This window comes from Pezoporus occidentalis, unplaced genomic scaffold (assembly GCF_034315485.1).
Source record: "Pezoporus occidentalis ecotype Australia unplaced genomic scaffold, CSIRO_AGI_Poc_V1 ctg13, whole genome shotgun sequence".
NCBI classification, from domain to species: Eukaryota; Metazoa; Chordata; class Aves; order Psittaciformes; family Psittacidae; genus Pezoporus; species Pezoporus occidentalis.
In genome coordinates this window covers 72521-95264 of record NW_026913103.1, presented here as the reverse complement: position 1 = coordinate 95264, position 22744 = coordinate 72521, and the positions used below count along the sequence as shown (strand labels likewise).

Here is a 22744-nt window from a genome sequence, read left to right as displayed (position 1 = left end):
TCTGAAAGATCCATGAGTAAAAGCATGCATATTTATGCAGTATATTTTTAAGATACATTTACTTCTAAATGAATGGCTTTTAAATTATCATGGAATTCAAAAGAAAATTGTGATATAATTTGAATGTTGAGTTCAGTCTGCCTTCTGTTTTTACTGGCACTCCTTTAAACTACTTTACTTCTATACTCTTTCTTGCTTTTTCTCCCCCAGAAGCAATAAACAGCTTTTCCCACAGATGGGGATCAGCTTGGCTTTTAATGGTCCCAGATGCCAAAATCTGGAACATTTTTTTTTAAAGCATCTGGCTTCTTAGCTGGCATTTCTTCAGGGTTCTTTGGCCAGCTCTTCCTCTCTTGCAGCAGAGATATTTCCTGAAACATTTATTGATTGTACTTCTGACTTATCTTTAGTACTGACTTGTTGGGTTATTTTCATCTTACTACCAAGTTAAGTATTCACCTCTTACTGAAAATCATCTTTAAAGAATTCATATGGATAGTCAGGAGATTTACTAATGAATTATCTAAAGGAATTTGTGAAAGCAACAGCAAGTGCTCCCTCCAAAGATAAGAAGTGTTTTATAATTTTGTCTCTGGTAACACTGTTAAGAACCAGAAATGTGTAGAATGCTGCTTGTTATGCTGAAGTGTGTGAATTCAGCTTTAGGGTTTTTGTTGCCTGAGGCAAACAACAAAATAGTGCTGTACCATCTCAGTAGCATTTACTTAAAAGTTGCTGACATTCTGTGCCCCTTAGGGCATATTTTGGACATGAACAGTTTTCTGAAAGGACTATTACATTTTTGTTCAAAATCCCAATGAAACATAAAATTTAAAAGGATGCACAATAAGTACCTGGAAAATACCTCCTCCACCCCAAACAGATCATCAAGTTTTCCTTCCTGACCAGTAGAATTAGTCCTCCTGGTATATGCAATCATTGTGTGGCATATTTTAAATAAATATTTTAGAATATCTTTCCATTACAGACACACAAAAAGACATGAAAATAATCATCTGATCAACTCACAGGTTAAAGGAAGGGAGTACAAAACAGTTTCTAAAATAATGAGGTACCCGAGGCATAGCTTTGAGAGTGCCTGAAATGTGATACAAAAGTTATCCAAATTTATCAGTGCTGTAGGGCAGTTAAACACTTTCAGTGTAAATAATGTTAAGTATATAAGCACAGCTAACAGGGAAAGCTAACAGATGAAGCAGTTTGCACATCAGTGTCTGGGCTGATTTTCTGGAAACTGTTTCCGGGGTCATCAGAGGACTGCTGTGAACTCTTTGAGGAGCTTCAGGGTGCCTGCTGCTCCTGTGAAGGGATAGCTACAGGAGGCTGTGACTGCTAGCAAGCTGTAGCAGTTTCCCACAAGCTTTGTTGTCAGCTTTTCTTGATTGATCTTGATTGATGGAAACTTTGAGCTGTTTATTTCCAGCTGACTTCTCATTAGGGACAGTCCAGCATCCTTTCAGCAAATGCTGGAAAGAGTATGTGACTGCTAAGCCTAGAGCACAGCCAACACAGGCACTAGTGTTGAAGGGGGCCAGAAGCTATTGAGGACACTATGTACTTAGGTGAGGTGCTGCAGGGCACTATTCTGTAGCAGCTAGAGCAGCAACTACCTCAGCATATTAGAGACCTCAAACTGGATTGAGGTCCTCAGGGGGAAGGTAGTTCTGCATGCATGGTGCTGCAGATATGTCTAGGGATACTTGCTGAGCTTAGGACCAGAGGTTACACTCTCCTTGACTGCAGGAAGTACTTGTGTGCTGGAGAAGGATCAGTGCTGCTGAGTAAATGAGCTGCAGGACGCAGTAATCAGACTGCGAAGCTTGAGAGATGATGAGAACAGTATTATATTCTCCAAGACTCTCTAGATACAAGAACCTAAACTCCTAACCATAGTGAAAGAGGACCAGCAAATGTCTGTGCTTAGGAAGCTTGTAAGTGGAGACTCCAGTGATGATGAGGGCTGGAAGACTGATATGGACAGCGCAATGAGGGCTCCTGTCCTACATGCAGGAGCCTCTGCAACTACAGAGTTGATTCAGCAAGCTGGTAGCAAAGTGGCCAGAAGCTCTTTCCAGCTGGTTCAGCTGAACCTGAACCATGAGGCAGCACTGAGAGGTAACGAGTGAGTGTACTGGAAGACTCTCTGCTGCAGGATCTTGATAGGATGTATCATGAGTCCTGAGGGAACTTGCAAGGCCACTTTTGATTATCTTTAAAAGGTCTTGGTGACTGGAAGAGGTTCATGAGGATTGGAGGAAAGACAGAAACTGAAAGAAAATATGTCAGAGAATGGAGGAAAAATTGCAGAAAAAAGAAGGATGGAAATAGAAAATATTGCTGATATCTTCATGAAAGGCAAGAAGGAGAATCTGTGAAACTGTGGATCAGTCAGCCACACTCTCGTGCCTGGGAAGGTGATGGAGCAAATAATCCTTGAAACCATTTCCACACATGTGATGGAAAAGAAGGTGATGCAGAGCATAGGTTTATGAAAAGAAAATTATGCCTGATAATAGCATTCAATGAGTTGACTGGCTTGATAGATGATGGGAGAGCTGTGGGTGTTGTTTTCTTGACTTTAGACACTATTATCGTAGATAAAACTGACTGCATTGCCAGGCACAAAGACCAGATGGTCAGTCAGTGGTGATGTACCCACAAGATAAATAAGGAAGAAAGAGCTGGGACTATTTAGCCTGGAGAAGGGAAGGCTGAGAAAGATCAAAGAGTCTCATAATGGGGAAGGGGGCAGTGAGACAAGGAGAAGGCACAGGTAAAGAAGACAACCAGACTCTTCTCAGAGGTGCCCATTTAAAGGACAAGAGGCAATAGGCACAGACTGAAATACATGGAAGTCCATTTAAATATGAGATTTTTTTTTTTTTTTTTTTTTTCTGTTAGGGTGATTGAACCCTGGAACAATTGCTCAGAAAGATTGTGGAGTCTCCTCCTTGGAGACAGCCAAAACACAACTGGACAAAATCCTGGGCAGCCTGCTGTAGTTGAGCTGCTGTGAGCAGAAGCATTGAACTAGGTGATCTCCCGAGGTCCCTTCCAACCTCAGTGATGTTTTGCCTTTCTATTTATTTCTGTAGCCATCAGATTTTCTTTTCTGTCTATATGCATAAATCCTTCAAAGTTTGGGTCTAAGTAGACGATATTGATAGTATAATTGAGGAAAACTGTACATGAACATATGCACCAGTTACTCTGCACTTCAAATCTCCTTTAGCTTTGGCCTACTCCTATGTTTAATGTATATAAAATGCATACAATTTTATATTTTCAGTTTTTCAGCTCAAGTATATATTTTGGGTTTCTGACATTTTTAGATAGCAAGTTTCGTATATGCCCAAAACCTAAGATATTTATTTTCCATATAATTATTATAGTTAGGAGTAATAAAATAATAGTGGACTATAAACATAAAATTGGTGATATTAATACAACAGTTTCTGGTCATGAGATTTGCATGGAAACATTTAAAAGACAAATATAAAAAAAAAGCTAAAAAAGCTGTGCTTCTGTTGTATTTAATTTCTCCTTTGGCGGCTGAAGTGAGAATGCAGAAAAAAAAACATGAATGTAAACTTCCACTTCATTTGGCATAATTTGTAATGGAATTGATAGAGAAATAGTAAGTCGTATCAATTCTTATTCCTGCAGTGCCTGGATGTGGAGAATGAGCAAACTGAGTACCCTTTCCTTTCTGAGGAAAAGCCTTAGGTACCTCTTATATTTACTCAGACCTAAGCTCCCTGACTTTAAGGTCATTGCTGAAGAGAAAATGTACAGAGAAGTGGACACATACAATTGGAAAGGTAATACGAGTGAGAGCCAAAGGAGAAATCTGCAAGGACCAGTTTTAAAACTGAGCAAGCACACACTAAGCAGTATGAAGTGTGTATGGACAGGTGAATTCAGTACTCTGGTGTATGTAAAAAATACAAAATTAATTTGCATCTAGCAGTGAAGAAAGATTAAAAATAGCACTAGTAAAGTATTTTTGCAGAGATGGAAGAATTGACTCTGCAGGAGTTTGCCAAAAGTGGGTTAGAAAGCTGTAAGGAGTTGCATTTCAAAAATGGAACTGTTCAACTAATTCAGAATTTAGTAAACGCATTGAGGTGAAGGAAGCAGAAGATTGGAAAAACTGTTGGGACCATCTCCGAGTATTCTTGTTGTGGGTTGAAGATAAGATGGTGGTGCATTAGAAGGCAGGTATATGAGGTAAAGTGCTGAATGAAAGAGTGAATAAATCTTAAGGAGAAGTGTGTGAGAGAGAGGAAGCTGGTGATCATGATGAGCTTTGGTCTAATAAATAAAAATAGAACAAAATGTGCCCTATTGCCTTCAATTCAAATGACAACAGGTAGCATTGTTTGATTTATTATTTTTTATTTATTTATTTTGTCATGACCTATTTTGGTTACCTCAAAGTGAGTATGTAACTTCTAATATTTGGTATTTTTCTGCCTGTCAGAACCTGATGGAAGTTCCCATCATGTTATATAGCAATGATATTAAAATTGGAATTCAACGGTGTGTCTTATGTAGCTACAGTTCTGGGCAATAACAAAAATGCTGCCACCACTAAGTATTTTTTGCAGGGGCTGTGTGTGTAAGAATTAAAACTACAATCAATAGAAATAAGATAGGCAATGAAGTGAAGAACAGCTGAAAAGGCTTTCAAGACAGACATCACTAACTCATTATTTTTAATCCAAATCTGTTACAATATTTCTGTTGCTGATGATTCATAATAGACTCCATTTTGCTTGTTTTTTTTTCCCATCATTAACAGTTCCCTAAAAGCATATTCACTTTTTTAATTCTGGAAATCTTAGTAAAATAGGAGGTTTAAACAAACACACAAACAAGCAAAAAATGGAGCTGACACTTTAAAAATGGCTGATTAGAAATGAATGGGAAAACCATCTGTCATTGTTAGCTGCAGTTTAGATATTTCATGCATCAGCAGTGTCTAAAAGATGCACAAAGGAACAAAATTTAGAAAGGATTATGGGCATTGCTGCTGACATTATATCCTGTTGAACCATGGAGAATGGGTAATAAACAGTTCCACATAAAAGGACAGGACATTCTCTTTACTTTAAAATCTGTATTTTTTTTTCACTTGATTTAAAAAATCATTAGCGAAACCTACATTTCACTTGTTTAAACAGATTTCGTCAGTTTCATAGGTTTTACCTACCCTCTTAGAGCAATTCTAAAGTGGTTAAGGGTCAAAATTTTTGTAAATTAATTGTCTCAGTTTTAATGCCAAAATGTTACCTGTGTGTATTTCACACTGAAATAACATTCCAGCCAAAACAAAAGCAAGGTTTCATCTTCAGTTTGAGGCATTTTTTTTTGAAGCAAACAATAGCAGTCACAATTTGCCTAAGAACAACCAGCAAGACTACTTCGCAGGCAGCATTTTCTCTGTTTTGGGAGATGATAGGGAGAAAATTAATCCTGACTATGTATTTAGTTGTAGTGTAATTGAATACATTTTAGTTATGTCAAGCAGTTCAGTAGTGAAATACTATTTATCTCATCAGTGGTGCTCACATACCTTAAATGAGTAGATGATATTACCATTGTTAGGTTACTGGGGTGATGAAGATAACATATGAAGAAGAATTCTGCAAGACTATTAATAGTGTAAAATCTAGTATTTGTGAAACTGGCAGAATGTGACCTATATCTAATGGAATAAAAATAGAGTTCTGTTTTGTTTTGGTCTTCCAATTAAGACATGTTAAAAAAAAAAATAGAAGACTTTTCTTTTTAAAAACCATATATTTTTTAAAAGATTGTGCTAGCAACTACAAAACTGGTTTTGAGGAAGAGTAGAATTTTATGTTTAGAAAACATTTCAAAAAGTATGAGTTATTCAGCTAAAGCAGATGCATCTTTGAAATGATTGCTTATATATGAAATATATGTACAAATATACAAATTACATGGAATGCTTCTAGCATTGTAAAGTGTATACAATACGTAATTAGAAAATCAACATAGTTTTTCTCACCACTATTTTCTATGGGTAATGGAATTTTAGTTAATAGTTTTTCTACGTATGTCTGGGATTTAAACTGTTGTGTTCTGTTAAATAGAAGTATTATAGGGAAGTTTATTTAGACAGCTATTACAGATAGTACATTGTTAGACATCCTCTATAAAGCAGTGCTTGCTGTTCAGCAATAGCAAGCAGACTGCATAATGCAGGATCTATAATTATCATATTTGCTTCCATCAAAAGCCAGTTTGGATGTGTAAAAAAAAAATTATTATCACAGTTATAATAGGAGGCCTTTATCTTTTGGAGGTCACAAATAGAGAAAAAGGAGCACAAATTTGAAAGTCACATCCCTCTGTGAGCATTCATAAGTGTTGCTGTGTATGTCTCTTAGGCTTATTCATTCCCTATTGGGAAGGGGCAGTCATAAAATTTTCATAGGTTTGGTCTATTGAAGTAACCCAGTAAGACAGCCATAGTCAAAAGTTTGATTCTTTATATTAGAGTAGCAAGGGTAGATAAAACCATAAGTGACTCTTGGAGACCAATTGAAAATCTTTTTTTGTTGATGGCTTTTATAGCTTTAATCAGAACGATATCTTTCTAAGGACAAAGCTATTTTTGAAATGCTGGTTGCAAAGACATGCCAAGTTGAATTTTGTTTTGTAACAGTCTGTAGTAGGGAAATACCTACCTCATCTTGTGACTGCAGTATTTGAGCAGCATACACACACACATATATACACAAGCTTCCCAGGGAAGTGGTGGAATCACTGTCCCTGGAAATGTTCAGAAAACAAGTAGATGAGGCCCTTGGTGACGTGGTTTAGTGGTGAACTTGGCAATCCTGGGGTAACAGTTTGACTTGATGACCTGAAAGGTCTTTTCCAACCTAGCTTAGCTGATTCTATGATTCTGGTTTGTTTTTTTTTGGTTTTTTTTTTGGTTGGTTGGTTGTTTTTTTTTGTTGTTGTTTGTTGTTTTGGGCTTTTTTTAAAATAACATTGAGAAATACTTTCTGAGTTGAACTTAAAAATGCTTACTTTTGCTCTTTTCCTATTGTTTATATGCTTGGAAGTTGTGGCACTTCTTTAGAAATATTTCATAGGCTTAATGAAATAATTCTTCCTAGGCAAACTTAAGCAAGGCCTGTGTTAGGTACTCTCTGGTAAACTTATTTGTGGCAAGATGAAATGTTACAGTTTCAGTTATTTGTTGGAAGTTACAATCTTCTTATATCTTCAGATGACTTCTAACAGATTATAATTTAGTATATTAAATCATTAATGAAGATCAGTTTGCACAAAACATTTTTTCTTTTCTTTCTATTACTGTAATAACAAATTTAAGCCCAGAGGCATCCTTGCTTCTTAAACTTTTTCTAAAATATTTTCTAAACTGCCAGTATTGATGAAAACACACTGTAGCTTATCCAAAAGTTTTCCTTTGTACTGGCTTCTTTGAAAATCTGAGTTTATAATGTTCAAATTTATATTTATTTATATATTTATTAAAAAATTCAAATTAACATTGTGAGAGTTGTTCACATTCTAAATGATTCACCAGATAAACTTTGATATAATTGACTACTGCTAGTGTAGGTAAAGATCAAGTGACAACCCTGAAAGTAGCTTAAAATATGGGCATAGAACATTGGGGAAAGATGCTGATAAAGATATCTTCTTAAATGACAATTGTGTTTGTGGAATTCAGAAATGGTCAGAAGCATGAGGGAGAGAAATGCTTCTTTGTCATCATTATGTGGAGGTCATTTGCATAAACTTCTGAATTGGTGTGTATTAAGTTCAGTTATTTTTCATGTATTTTTTCTAAATATCAAAGTGCTCTATCTTCAGGGTTAGATTCATATTGCTCATTCTTCAAAAAATTCAGAGTTGCAGCATGCAATCTACCAGTTCATGCTGCTGTATTAATTACTGCTAATAAAGATTAGCGGTTGTAATTTCCTTTACTTGGTCTTCTGTTGTTGCCTGTGGTGCAAGGAACAGACCAGGAAAGATCTCCTTTACTCTGCCTGGAGCAGATTTGTTAGCACTCTACCTGAAGAGTTCATTTTTCTTCTCCATAATCAGTGCCATCTCTGTATGGTAGGTGAAGAGCTTTGAGGTCAGTTGACGAACTACAGTTGCATTGCTAAACTCTCCAAATTAACAAACATCTTTCCTGCAGGGGCTGTTAACTGCTTGTACATGATAGCTTTTATTTTCTTCAGTGCAGGATTCATCTTCCTTTCAGATTTTTGAGCTCAAAGAGGATTTATCTCAAAATCAGTGTACTAAAACATGGCAAGAGTTACCTGTAACTCTCAGAGAATACCAGAGCAATACAAACTGAAAAACAGTATTGTGCTTATTTTCATACCAAGTAGGACCTTTGCACTGAAATCTAGTAGAGAGGAAGAGATTTTCAAGGGGAAATAGTACCAGGTGTTAGTTTCCACAGGTGCAACAGTAAACCCACTACCAGATTTGTCATTAAGGACTGGTATTAAATTAAGATAGAGGAGCACAAGCAAAAGGTAACTAGGGAGATGGAAGCCTTTTGTTCAGGAGTCTTCCAGATAGAGCTCAGATGTTGAGTAAATCAGTTAACAGATTAACTTTATGTAACATCAGCTTCTTGGACACTGTATAACAACTGATTCCCTCTGATTCTTGAAAGAATGAATAATACTTCTCTTTTCTCTACCAAAGTGAATCCATACCATCTAAGATCCTGGAGGTAGATTCTTTACTTCCTGTTCACTATAGTATTGATTTACTGATGCCGTGTTTTCACAAATGAATGTTTTGCTCTCTGGCATATCCAATCTTTGGAGAAGTGCTGCATGTTAAAAAAGATGCAAATTAAGTATTTTCCCTCAGATTGCTGGATGGAGTCTTGAGTTACCTTGTTGCTGTTGTACTGATTGTTGTTGTTCTAGTGTGGGATGAAAGACACATAGGCAAACAATGTGGCTTTTGATGTTAGTGACAACAGGTAGTAAGATAAAAAAGAATGTGTGTCCTTTCCCCTTTGCATTTTGTCAAGAACAGAAAGAAGTATAAAACACATTTACTTAATAGATGATGTTACTTGTTTAAGAGCAGCTTCACATGCCAGAATGCATGGATAGCCTATATGGGGGTCTGCAGTAATTCAAGAAATGAACGCTGCTACTCAGAAAATCATTTTATGCACTGAACACAGATTTAGACAGATCTTTCTCTTTACACTGCTTTGTGTGCTGACTTGTTAAACTGCATTTTAAAATTTTCACATGACTGTGATAACCTTCATATATAACTTGGGGAATTTAGGAGAAGGAAGTTCCTGTTTTGTTAAGGGATGACTTGACTTTGTATTCTTTAAATCTTTTTAGAATATGTGTTAAAAATCTTGAACATGGTAGAGTAGTAATTATCTAGCATGTGGGTATTATCTAATAGCCTAGATAACAGCCAAAACTGTGAAACAAAAGTAAAATAATATTCCATAATTTTTTGTTTGTTTGTTTGTAATTTTTAATTAATTCCTGCTGCCTCTAAAATAGAAGTTTCAGGAGGTAAGACTGATGGAAAGGTACTTTACCATTTGTTTTCTACGTGGTCATGGTCTATGAGTAAGACTGTTGATACCAAACTGTGTTGTATTTTCCGGTTCAGGAAAATGGAAAAAGAAGAAAAGCTGCAATAAAAAATTAGGAGTTGAAAGCTGAGAATACTTTCTGTAAGATATAGAATTATTTTTCTGAAAACAGAATGAGAGCACTGCATCTGAAATAGAGCTTAAAGTAGAAGCTGAAATATAGCTTGCTGTCTGATGGAGCCTGTCATGTGAACTCATTGCTTCACATAGAGAATTAAGGAAGAAATACCTGGAAAACAAGCAAATGCAACTTTGTCTATTTGTTAAACATTTTTTTCTTTGTGCTATGTCCCTGAATTGCACATAATATTAGGAATAAATTTTAGTTATTGTAGAAATGAAGAATGTGAGCAGGGAGTTATGGGAGCAAAAGTATACAGAATAGAGAAAAACCATCCTAAAAAATAAGAAAAGGGACAAGTATTATAAGGCTGAAGGAATTTAATTGAAAGGGAATGAAAACTACCTAAGCCCTTGAAAGCTTTTCTCTATGCATCGAACACACAAAAAAACACACTTATCTTTACTTATATTAGCAGAAAAGTAATCTTTATCTTTCCAGAAATGTACCTTCTGAATCCTTTTTCTTTAATGGGGTCAATATCCACTTCTGTTTTCAGCCTTAAGAAATATTTCCAGCTTTCTTCTTAATTTCTATGAGAAATTAATGCAAAATTTTCACTCATAGACTACCTTTTTAGTAAAAGAATATAGCTGCCTCTGAAATATCAGGGATTCATAGCATGTCAGATTGGGAAAAATAGCATAGTTTAAAAAAAAACACAAAACAACCCATTGAATTGGATTTTCAAATTTGACTTAATTACTTAGATTGTTAAATAATAATATTTTCAAATTTGAGGAAAGTGGCTTAGTCTAGATATTTCTCTGCATATCTGACAGAGAAATTCATAAGCCTACCTTCTTGGTTTCCTTTATAGCCAAGGAAGACAAGTAAATCGATAGATTCCTTCCAGAAGGATTCATTCAGCTCATCTGAGATCTGAACTAAGTAGCTTACTTCACTGAAAAAACAGCACCTTCAGAGTGGCTTAACTCGTAATGTACAAACTTTCAGTTGTCAGAATTGCACGGTTGGTTCCTAACTAGTGTGCTCTGCAATGTTTCTGAAGGCCAGACCCCTCAGTTATCTAGAGGAAATGGAGCATACTCCAGGGTGAGTTTTAGTTCAGAATGTGATTAGATTTTTGAAGTAAAGTGTATATCCTAGATGTACCCAATTGCTTGGCTTGCAGTGTTGAATGATCATACACACACAAACTGGAATGAAACTAAATGTTGTGGTTTAAACCCAGCTGGCAACTAAGTACGACACAGCTGTTCACTCAGCTGCCCCCTTTCTTTCTTGCCAGGCAGGATGGGGAGGAGAACCTAAAGAATGTAAAACCCACAGGTTGAGATAAGAACAGTTTAATAACTAAAATAAAGTAAAATATAGTGGTAATAGAAAGAATACCAACAATAGGAAACAACAAGAGAGGAAATAAAAGCTCAGAAAATACAAATGATGCACAGTACAATTGCTCACCATTCACTGACCAATACCCAGCCTGACCTGAGCAGTGACAGGTCCCTTCTGGGTAACTCCCCCCAGTTGATGATATAATGGGCATGACATGCTGTGGTATGGAATACCCCTTTGGCTAGTTTGGATCAGGTATTCTGCCTCTGCTTCCTCCCAGCTTCCCATGCCCATCCTCACTGGCAGAGGATGAGAGACTGAAAAGTCCTTGATCAGGGTAAGTGCTACTGAGCAACAGCTAAAACACTGGTGTACTATCAGCATTGTTCTCAGGCTAAAGCGAAAACACAGTACTGCACCGCACCAGCTACTGGGGAGAAAAATAACTTTATCCCAGATGAAACCAGGACACTGAATTAGAGGATACCCTTTGAGTATATCATTGTGTTAAAATTTTCACAGTGCCAGGCATTCCTACAACGGTTAGGTGGACCTTGGGGATTGGTTGTACACCTGCACTGAACTGTATGGTTCAGTTCAGGAGCCTGAAGTAGAGAGCACTGGTGTAGAAAAGATCTTTCTGTTATTCACATTAACCAAAAGTTTCCTGGTACATGTCAGAGAAGGGCAATGAATGAGTAAGTTTATAACACAGCATTTTTATTTCAGGATTTATCTGGTCCTGCCTTCTTAACCACAGCAATAAAAGAAGTAACAATTTTAGTCTTTGCCATTACTATCCTTTATGGCTTTGCCTCAGTCATTTAAAAGGTCTATCCCATTGCTAGTGTTTATAAAAATTACTGTATATGTCCCAAGTTAAAAGTATGCAAAAAAAAGAGCAGAATAAAAACTAATACTACTTTTGCCATGCGGAACAGATTGAGCAATTAGTTTCATCCTATGTCTTGGGCATTTCACTGTCACAGCGCACTTCTCTTGAGCTTCCAGCTGCAGCCTAGCTGTGGCCCCCAGTCCGAAAACACAAAGGGCTATGATTTGTCAAGCAGTGACTGCAGGCAGGGGGGTTACCCCCTCCTAGAGGGGTCACTTCCAGAGCTGAAGGTGGAGCACGGGCCCTGTCAGCAGTCTCTGGCCCCAGCACAAGGCTTAAGCTAGTGAGGCTAAGCTGCTGCACTGCCAGGTCAGCCCACAGCTGGCGGCCTTGTTGCAGCAGTGTCAAAGTCATAAAATCACAGAATCACAGAAACAAATCATCATGTGTTACTGATCTCCATTTGAGCATTGAGACATTATCTATAAACTCTGGACACAGCCATCCAGCCAGTTACTTACCTATCTAATAGTCCATCCATCAGACCTGTATCCCTCCAGTTTTGCAGCAAGTGTTCTGTGCAACCATATCAAAGGCTTTACAGAAGTAAAGGTAGATAGTAGCTCTTCACTTGTCTGCTAATGCAGTCACTCCATGGGTGCTGGATTAGTCAGGCATGATTTGTCCGTGATGAAGCCATGTTGGCTATCTCTGATCACCTCCTTACCTTCCAAATGTTTCCACGTAACTTGCAGGAGGATCTGTTCTATGATCTTCTCAGTCATGATGATGAGATGAGGAGAGACATGGGTGGAAATCTGAGAAAAATCTAGTAGTGACATATGAGAGTGGAGAACTAGTAGCACCAGAACAGCATCAGAGATAAACTCATCATACAACTTTTGAAGGTGAAAGATGGTGAAGTATGTAAGATGGGTCAGAGAGCTGCTTGAGGAACAAAGAGGGCTTTAAGCTTTTCAGAGAACAAAGGTTTTGTGGGAGGAAAGAGGAAAGAGAAAAATGAATATTTGAAGCCTCTATGGTGACTGGAAGTGTATGTCTTTAGAGCTTTGTGATATGTGTTGGTGCTCTAAATTTAAAGCTGTGCATGTATTGAAAGCAAGCTCTCATTTTACTGCTTCAGATGGTCCAATAACCTCTAGCTTACCAGAAATGAATCTGTTACTGAGCACTGTGTTTTTTCAGGCTGTTAGCTGATTTGATTAAATGCACTAGACAACATAGACTCTTACTGTAGAATGGACCATTGTTGCATGTATTATATAGCTAATAGGCTAACCTACACTTCATTGAACATCTTGAAATTTCTCATCAAGATCCTGTCAAATAATGAGGCAGGTGAATGATGGTCACAGTGTATCTGAGGGTTCAGTTTAGGATTCCTGTTGCTTTGACTAAAACACTATGGAAAAAAAAAAAACAACAGTTCTGCTGCATCTTGAACCTTACTGTTTTGTTTTTGTTTTTTTTTTCTGTAGAAACACCTGTATCTGTGGCAAAAGCAAGTTCCTTGACTGATATTTTCTGAAAAATTAGTGCAAAATACAAATATAGACTGAAAAGACCAGTTTATTTTTTGCTTTTCTGCTGTAAGATGTCTGAAGGCCAAAAAGGGCTCCTTCTGAAATTTGTTCTGTGCTGGTATAATCATCTGTGTTACTGCTTTTGTCAAGCTTTGGCTTTTTTCCAGGTGTCCTAGCTGAACTAAGTAGAAAGAAAATAACTTTAGAACTCTTAAAATTCAGGGTGGATTCCCGTTCTGGTTGGCATCCTGAAATAAAATGGCTTAGGCTCAGGGCAGCTCTTGCTAATGCGTCTAAATAACTGATGGAAATGAGTGAAAAAGGTGGAGGCAGACTCTTCTCAGTGGTATCCAGTGACAGGACCAGAGGCAGTGGACAAAAGCTAAAATACATTGAAGTCGACTTTAAGATAAGAAAATACTTTTTTTTCTTTTTTTAGTGTGAGGGAGGTCAGGAGCAGAAATAAGCTGCCCAGAGAGTTTGTGGAGTCTCCATATGTGGAGATACTTGAAGTATCAAAGACACAAGCCTGAGAAACCTCTAGCTGACCTTGTTTTGACCAGGGGGGCTAGGTAGGCCTCAAGGACTTGACCAGGGGGGGACTAGGTAAACCTCAAGGTTTCACTTCAATGTGAGAAATAAAAAGGGAATTTTCAAGCAGGTGAGAACCAAAAAACTCATGTAGAGATAGATAAGCTTACAACGTTAATACTAGTTTTTCTGAGTATCATTCATGACTGTAACTTGTAATTTTAGACTTTAATATTTAAACAGGAAGTAAAATGCAAATCCATGCATATACTTTACATTGTATATTTTCATTACTTTCTGCTTTTGTTCGTTGGAACATAATATTTATGAAAGCTGACCTGTATGTGTGTTGAGCGTTCAAAAAAAGTTTATATGTCTAAATGATTTAGGAATAAACACAAAGTTACATATAAAACATCTGCTATATTTAGATTTTTGTCTTTAGAAGGTATATGAAAACTTTAATGGTATTTTGCTACCACTATTAGATCTTTTTATCTGAGTTTGCAAGTTGATAAAAGAACAGCAAATACTGTATTACATATATTATGTGGTCTCATGAAAGCGTAGATGACTTTTTTTTTCTAATGTAGTGAGTAAACTGGTCATTTTGAAAAAGACTGTTTGGATTTTTGCCTTTTGATCAGATAATCTACAAGAATATCAACTATAGTAAGTTAATCGATAATCCACAGTTAAAAAACCCTGCTGTATATTCTTTTAATACTCCTAACACCTCCCTGCCTTGTTTAAATAACAGTTGTCATTAAGGCAAAATGTTGTCTTGACTCTTAAAAGTGGGCCTTGCGATAGACATTTCTATGTATTTTTTCACATTCAATGAGAGCACCAACAGCTTCTTGATAATACAGAGTACAATGAAATGTTATTGTGTCAGCTGGTAGCTGTCATGAATCTGGCTAGTACAAATAAACTTCTGTGTTTCAGTGATCTCCATCTGACCTAATGCTCCCTGTGGCCATATAGAATAGTTTTGATAACTTGAAGGCAGTTATGAAATTCATTAGGGAAAAGAAAGGAATAGAATGTGTTTTATGTTTACTCTTTTGCACCTCAGTTACACCTGTAACAGTTAGAAAACTTAAGAACCAAACCCCATTCTTCTAATATGCAGTGAAAGGCTCGCCATGTAATGAGCTTTCCAAGCTACAGATGGAGCATAGACAAGGCACCACATGGTTTACTTTTAGTAATTTCTTCAGAACTTCATAAATATATTCAAGAAAAAAATAAGCATCCTTAAAACAATTAACACCTAAAATACTTGTTCTGCTCTATTAGAACAGACTATTCTACTATGTCCAGTGTCGGTGATTCAGAAATCCTTAATTTATAATAGAGGCTCATATTTTTATAGGCTTACTAAAAAGAAAACGAAACAAAGTGCTGAGTAATGTATCCACTCTTACTCAGTGTTGTTCAGTGGTATTGCTTCTAGATACCGAATTGATACTACCAAGTAGCAAAAGCAGACATGTTTGTTGTGCATAAACACAGAGAAACAAACATATTTGTTTGTAACCATATTTCCAAAAATGTGGTTTGGGGTGCTGTAACTGGTAAATGACTCCTGAAAAGTGACTTTTGTCATAGTTTCTTTAAGAATCCTGAATGCCTTTTGGTAGTTAAAACTATTTTTCTGTCCATGAAAAACATACAGTAACATAATTTTTGACTCCTTATTGCTAAAATACTCAGGACTTCCAAATGATAAAGTTCCTTTGTAATACTGCTTTCAAACAGAACATTAGAAAGTCCAGAGAAAACAATGTGTTTTTAAGTGAACCAAGTGTGGCAAGTCCCAGAGGGACCTTGACACGCTTGTAAGGTCGGCTAATGCCAGCCTTATGAAGTTTAACAATGCCAAGCGCAAGGTCCTACACCTGGGTCAGAGCAACCCCAGGCACAGCTACAGGTTGGGCAGAGAAGAGATTCAAAGCAGCCCTGCGGAGAAGGACCTGGGGGTGTTGGTTGATGAGAAAATGAACATGAGCTGGCAGTGTGCGCTTGCAGCCCAGAAAGCCAACCGTATCCTGGGCTGCATCAAAAGGAGCGTGACCAGCAGGTTGAAGGAGGTGATCCTGCCCCTCTACTCTGCTCTCATGAGACCTCACCTGGAGTATTGTGTGCAGTTCTGGTGTCCTCAACATAAAAAAGACATGGAACTGTTGGAACAAGTCCAGAGGAGGTCCACGAGGATGATCAGGGGACTGGAGCACCTCCTGTATGAAGACAGGCTGAGGAAGTTGGGGCTGTTCAGCCTAGAGAAGAGAAGGCTGCATGGAGACCTCATAGCAGCCTTCCAGTATCGGAAGGGGGCCTATAAAAGGATGCTGGGGAGGAACTCTTCATTAGGAACTGTAGTGATAGGACAAGGGGTAGCGGGTTAAAACTTAAACAGGGAAAGTTTAGATTGGATATAAGGAGGAAATTCTTTCCTGTTAGGGTGGTGAGGCACTGGAATGGGCTGCCCAGGGAGGTTGTGAACGCTCCATCCCTGGCAGTGTTCAAGGCCAGGTTGGACAGAGCCTTGGGTGACATAGTTTAGTGTGAGGTGTCCCTGCCCATGGCAGGGAGGGTGGAACTTGATGATCTTAAGGTCCTTTCCAACCCTAACTGTTCTATGATTCTATGATTGTATAAGTAATAAGCATGCCTTACAGAGCTATCTGATTGATTCTCCACTGAATGACCTGTGTATTATTTAAGAACAATTCCTTTTATCAAATTAAAACTATGAAGCATTATTTGAATGGTTTAATGACTAAAATCAGTATCAATCAAAACAGACAAGAGCTGGTGTAATCAATCTTTTGTATTATCTGTTGTCCTGGAAAATAGTTGCAAATATCTGTTGAAATTCATTCTGTCTTCAAAGAAAGTAACAGGAACATACATCTTTTAAAGCACATAGAACCTTCTTTTACTGCAGCTACACTCTGCAAACATTGAAAACATTACCAAATTGTTACCTTTGAATTTTTAGAATCTTATAATCATATTGATGTTCTAAATAAAATCAGATACTGTCGTGGTTTAAACCCAGTCAGGCAGCTCACTCACTCACTCTCCCCCTTCTTTCTCTCCTCCTACTCCTGGGGGGACGGAGAGGAGAATCGAAAAGAATGCAACTCCCAGGGGTTGAGATAAGAACAGTTTAGTAACTAAGGTATAACACAAATCACTACTGCTCCCACCAATAATAATAATGATAAGGGAAATAACAAGGGAAGAGAATACAACACCTCACCACCCACCGACTGATAACTCTCCCCAGCCCACCAGACTGAGCACCGACAGATACCTCGTCCAGCCCCGCAGTCCTAGCCCTTCCAGGTAACGCCCAATTCCATCCTGGGCATGATGTGCCATGGTATGGAATACCTCTTTGGTCGGTTTGGGTCAGGTGACCTGTCTCTGCTTTCTCCCGGCTTCCCCTCCTCCCTGGCAGAGCATGAGGCTCACAAAGTCCTTGGCCAGATCAAAACATCATTGTTATCAGCTCTGTTCCCAGGCAGAAAGTCAAAACACAGTGCCGCACCAGCTACTAAGAATCAGAAAAATGACTGCTACTGCTGAACCCAGGACAGATATCTATCTAATTCATGGAGATAAGATTCTTTGTAATCAGATATGATGTAGATTTTGGTCCAAGTTTTCTTCTGTGTTGTCAGTAACAGGTATTCACAAAAGCATACAAATAAGAAGAAGGACATAATGAAAAGGGGATTCTTTTATCATTTATAGTGCCTTTGACCTCCTACATTCTTTCTTAAAAGTATACTGAATGATACCTGGTTCATTTAATCCCAAACACTGAAGTACTTAGTAGTTTACACATGAGAAGATGCCTTTCCAATACTAAAGCTTAAGGGAATTTGCATTCCACATTTGATAATTTGTGGTGGCGTTTCATCTTACAGAAGATTCACAGGTGTTTCTGTCAGCATTAACTAAACTAGGTGGTTCTCCAAGTGGATAAAACCTGTGATTTAGAATAAGTAATTTTGCTTTTGCACCAGTAAATTATGGAAGAACCTGCATGTGACTTTTATTCACGGTGCAGTCTAGAAAAAGCTATGCACAGAAAAACAATATTGTTTGTTTGTTTTTTTTCTTATTTTTTAATAGTTCAATTAGCTCCAAGTACTTTAAGTTGCTGATTTCCATTTTGCCACCATGTCATCTCTTTTTTTTTTTTCTTTTCAGGTGCACATGTACAACAGGATGGACAGGGCCAGACTGCAGCGAAGATATAAATGAATGTGATTCTGAGCCATGCTTGAATGGAGCCACCTGTTATGAATCTGTTAAGCAGGGACAGTTTGTATGCATTTGTCCTCCATTTTATACTGGTAACTTCTGCCATCAGCGCTTCAGTCCCTGTGAGCTGCCTTACAATCCATGCATAAACAATTCAACCTGCTTGGCACAAGCCAATGGAAATCCAGTGTGCATTTGCAAAACAGGTAAGAACTGGTGTAGTTACTCTTTTCAGTTGTCTGCTGTTCTGCAGAAAAATTGCAATGATTTGAATTTAATGCTGTCTTTAGGGAAAGAGACCATGTATTACCTATCAAAGCAAATCAAACCTTCATTAATTGCAGCAGGCTTATCAGTTATGGTAAAAGACTTAAGATAGATGTCAGTTTGCCTACTATCAATTTCTTATATTACAGTACTTATTAAATCTATGTCTGTTTAGATACCAGCATTCAGAATTATTATGTCTGTGTAAATTGTTACAACATATAGACATGCCTCTAGCCAGCAGACCTGACATACAAAATTGACAGAATAGAAAGGCAGAAATAGACAAAATATATGCAAATTCTTAAGAGTAAAAAAAATTATACATGTTGAAAATGGTTCCTTTTCCTGCTGAGCTGTCAGGAATGCCTGGCATATCAAGGGAGTAATCTTCTGCCTAATGGGCAGAGCGGATTGCTCTCCGTATACACAACAAGCTAAGTCACAACAGGTACTGACAGATTTCCTGGGCCATGGCTTAAAAGACATGATCTCTCCCTAGATGTACAAGAACTGTGCATAGTTCATATATACAAGTTCTTTTCCATCAAGCAAGAGTTTAATTGTGCAGAACATCACTATGCAATTCTGCAAAGGATTTGAAGAATACATTAACAAATGAAAACTGCAGTGAAAATGTAAGAAGTGAAAGTACAATTATTGAACCTGCAATTTAGGCAGAATTTTGAAGTCCTCACTTTTATATCTATAAATGGTAGGGGTGTCCTGGGGACGAAGGACAGTAAATATGTTAACTGTGTTAACTGCAGTATTATACCACAATAGTATTACTTTTTGTTTACTGAGCTTCAAAGATACAGAGATAATACATACAAGTCAGTAATGCTTATAGCTCAGGTTTTTTACTATTACGGTAAAGGTTACCACAAGTTGCTGAGTTAAAAAAATGGTCTCTGGGGAGGTATGCACGTTGCTTAATGAAGCCACTTGGAGAAAAGCTGCTTTTTAAAAACACCTTCTAATACAATATAGTGATTTTGAAACATTTTACAGAAATGATCTGTAGAGAGACATGTACTTAAGTCTTTTCTCAACATTCTTACAAAAAGTCTTCTTTTCAAAACATTTTTGTGCACAGTATCAAGAATCCAAAAAACTTGCAGTCAAGATTCTTAGAGAAATTTAGTGGAATCTTCAAGTATTCTTGAAGCTTGCAGCTAGGAATCTTCAGGCAACTAGCAGGCGAGTTATGTGAACCAGTAACATGCACTGCTAACAAATCTTGTAAAGTGGAAAATACTTCAGTATTGCAAAGGTGTAAAAGGCATAATTCATGAAATGAGTTAATCATTCATGCTAGGAAAAATAGAGCCACTTATTCAGGACTCTTATCAAAAAAAGGAGAGGCAGTAAAATACAGAAATTTAATTGAAAGCGATTTATTGAAATTATTTCTACAGTTGTCTTTTTTTTCTTTCATTCTCCTATTTTTATCTGCCATGTGCCTCCCTTTTTCTCCCAGTAAACCTGCCACAATTACAGATCTGATTACAAACAGCAGTCACACTGACAGAGCTAGATTACTCCAAGATATCAGACTTGGTAACAAATGGCATGTGGTTAAATAACTTGCCAGTAGTTACCAGTCCAGTTATTAGAAGGTATGGGTCTGATTTAGCAAGAGTCACAAAAAGTAGCTGTGCTTACCATATTCTAAAGATTATCTTTACAAAACCATATGTGAGGTGGGTAAAATAGGGCCACAAATCATGCTACTGACTGTGGTACATATTTAGAAGAAAAAGAGAATATCCACTGACTACAGGGAGCTGGGATTGGAATGCCATACTAGGGCAGAGAGGACAAAAACTGATGGAGTACAAATTGGGCACAATCAAACTTCTTGTAAGATGCTAGCCTAGGACAGAATTATTACGGCAAATTGGTAGGGAGCTCATGAAGTCATGATTAGTAGTAGTATAAAGAAAAGATACACATCTTTGTTCTTCTGTGTATGTTAGGGAGTTACAGTTGTGTGGTTTTGCATTGAAGATTTTTAAAATCCAATAAATAATATAAATGTAAAGCTTCCTTTTGAGGTGTCTACCCTAGCTGTAAAAGTTTGCTTCCTGCAAGGAGACAGATTATAACATTCGTAATGCAAAACTTGGCTGTCATATGGTAGACTATGGAGCAGTGTTAAACTGTAAGTTTAAGTTAGGTTGTCCACACAATTAGGTTGTGATCTCTACAATTGTATGCTGGTATATTCATGGTCGCAAGAATGTTGTAGGGGAGCCTATTATTGCAAAAATTCAGGAATCACTGCAGTAGAGCCCATTTGCCAAGAGGTTTACAGAAAATATCTGTTCTCATCTACTTTGCCAGTGATTGATAAGCAAGGGTTTGATCAAGGCAATAGGAAGGAGATGTCTTTTATGCCGTTATGCATATACCCAGCACTGAATCCTGCCATTAGTTCCTCCTGAAATGCTGCATAAAAAATTCAAATGAAACAAAAGAGGAAAAGACAACTTAGGGCAAATAGTAGAAAATTTTATGGCTTAATTTATCAACAAGTTTTTCTGTTCTTGAATAATTCAATTCTTGAAATTAATAATAGAAATGAAAATTTACTGTGACAGAAGAGAAGGTTAGGAAACATGAGCAAAGCTATAGTATACGAATCATGTTTAAATAGTTGGAGATGAGCATGAGCAACTAACTGTTCATAAATTCCCTGGGAGATCTATAGGCAAAAGATCAGAAGAGCAATTCAACTGCACACATAAGAGAACTAGAGGGTTAATTAAAGTAGTGGATGGACACTAGACTGTGATGTTCTACATAATTCCAAGCACAAAAGTGTTAGTTTCATAAAGGCAACCAAAAAAGAAGACAGGACAGTTTGGTAAAAATAGTGCAGCTTTCTTAGAACAGTTGTGTTCCAAGAAAGAACAAATTACTGAAAAAGATATATTCAAAATGAAGGAAAACTCTTGCAAATGCAGGGTGCATGTTCTGAGTTCAGCAGTAGAAGTCATTTTTCTCCTTAGTAGCTGGTGCAGTGCTGTGTTTTTGACTTTCAGCCTGGGAACAGCACTGATAACACCAATGTTTTTAGTTGTTGCTAAGTAGTGTTACTCTGACCAAGGACTTTGTGAGTCTCATGCTCTGCCAGGGAGGAGGGGAAGCCGGGAAGAAGCAGGGACAGGACACCTGACCCAAACTAGCCAAAGAAGTATTCCATACCACAGCATGTCATGCCCAGTATATAAACTGGGGCAGTTACCCGGAAGGGCTAGATCACTGCTGGGGTTGGGCTGGGTATCGGTTGGCAGGTGGTGAGTGGTTGTATTCTCTTCCCTTGTTATTTCCCTTATCATTATTATTATTGGTGGCAGCAGTAGTGGTTTGTGTTATACCTTAGTTACTGGACTGTTCTTTTCTTGACCCATGGGAGTTACATAATTTTGATTCTCCTTCCCATCCCTCCGTGAGCGGGGGGAGGGAAGAAGGGGGGAGTGAGTGAGAAGCTGCATGATTCTGGATTGCCGGCTGGGCTTAAACCATGACAGTGCAAGATCATATCTCTGGCTAAGAATGTTGAACAGCAGGCCTACAAAATGGTGAAATGGGAGACATAAGGATAGACCTGAGGGAATTCATTTCACCCAAAAGCAGAGGTACAAAGTCAAGTAGTTTGTGCTAAATATTTATGTCACTCTGCTGACTCTATAGGCAGCTTAGGAAAATTTGTTCAAATTTGTAATCTTTTTTGTGCTCATTTTGTCTTTAAAGTTATAAAGCTAGTAAGTGAGAAGATGAAAAATGTACTTATGCAAGAGGAATTGCTTGGGTCATGAGATTACAACCACCAGTTTTAGGGTGTAGAGAAATTACGTGTCATGTTCCAGGGAAAGATGACAATGAGATCTAAGGACAATACCATGCTGTCTCTAAGAAGCTAGAGTTTGGACTAGAATTAGCCACCTTTTTTTTTTTTTTTATCCTCCTAAATACTCTTTCTAAAAGAAAGACTTTATGGCTCCTTTCTTGATGCATCGGGGTAATTTCTGAAATCTTTGTTTTAAACAGCTCTTTTCAGGACATTCTCACCCCATTTATTGGGTTACTGTCAGTAATTCTTTCCTGTGACACCTTTTTTAAAGCCCTTTTTCCTAGCATGCTAATGATAATTTTTT

General features: G+C 37.5%; 1 protein-coding gene across 1 annotated transcript in view; it reads left to right on the top strand.

The window, feature by feature from the left end:
• Positions 1-22744, top strand: part of LOC134158324 (protein eyes shut homolog) — a gene marked incomplete at its 3' end in the record, with an annotated part of 365244 nt that overhangs the window by 290533 nt on the left and 51967 nt on the right. The window contains exon 22 of the mRNA XM_062608120.1: positions 18258-18517. Coding sequence (XP_062464104.1) covers positions 18258-18517 — 260 coding nt within the window. The remainder of the gene's footprint in view (positions 1-18257; positions 18518-22744) is intronic.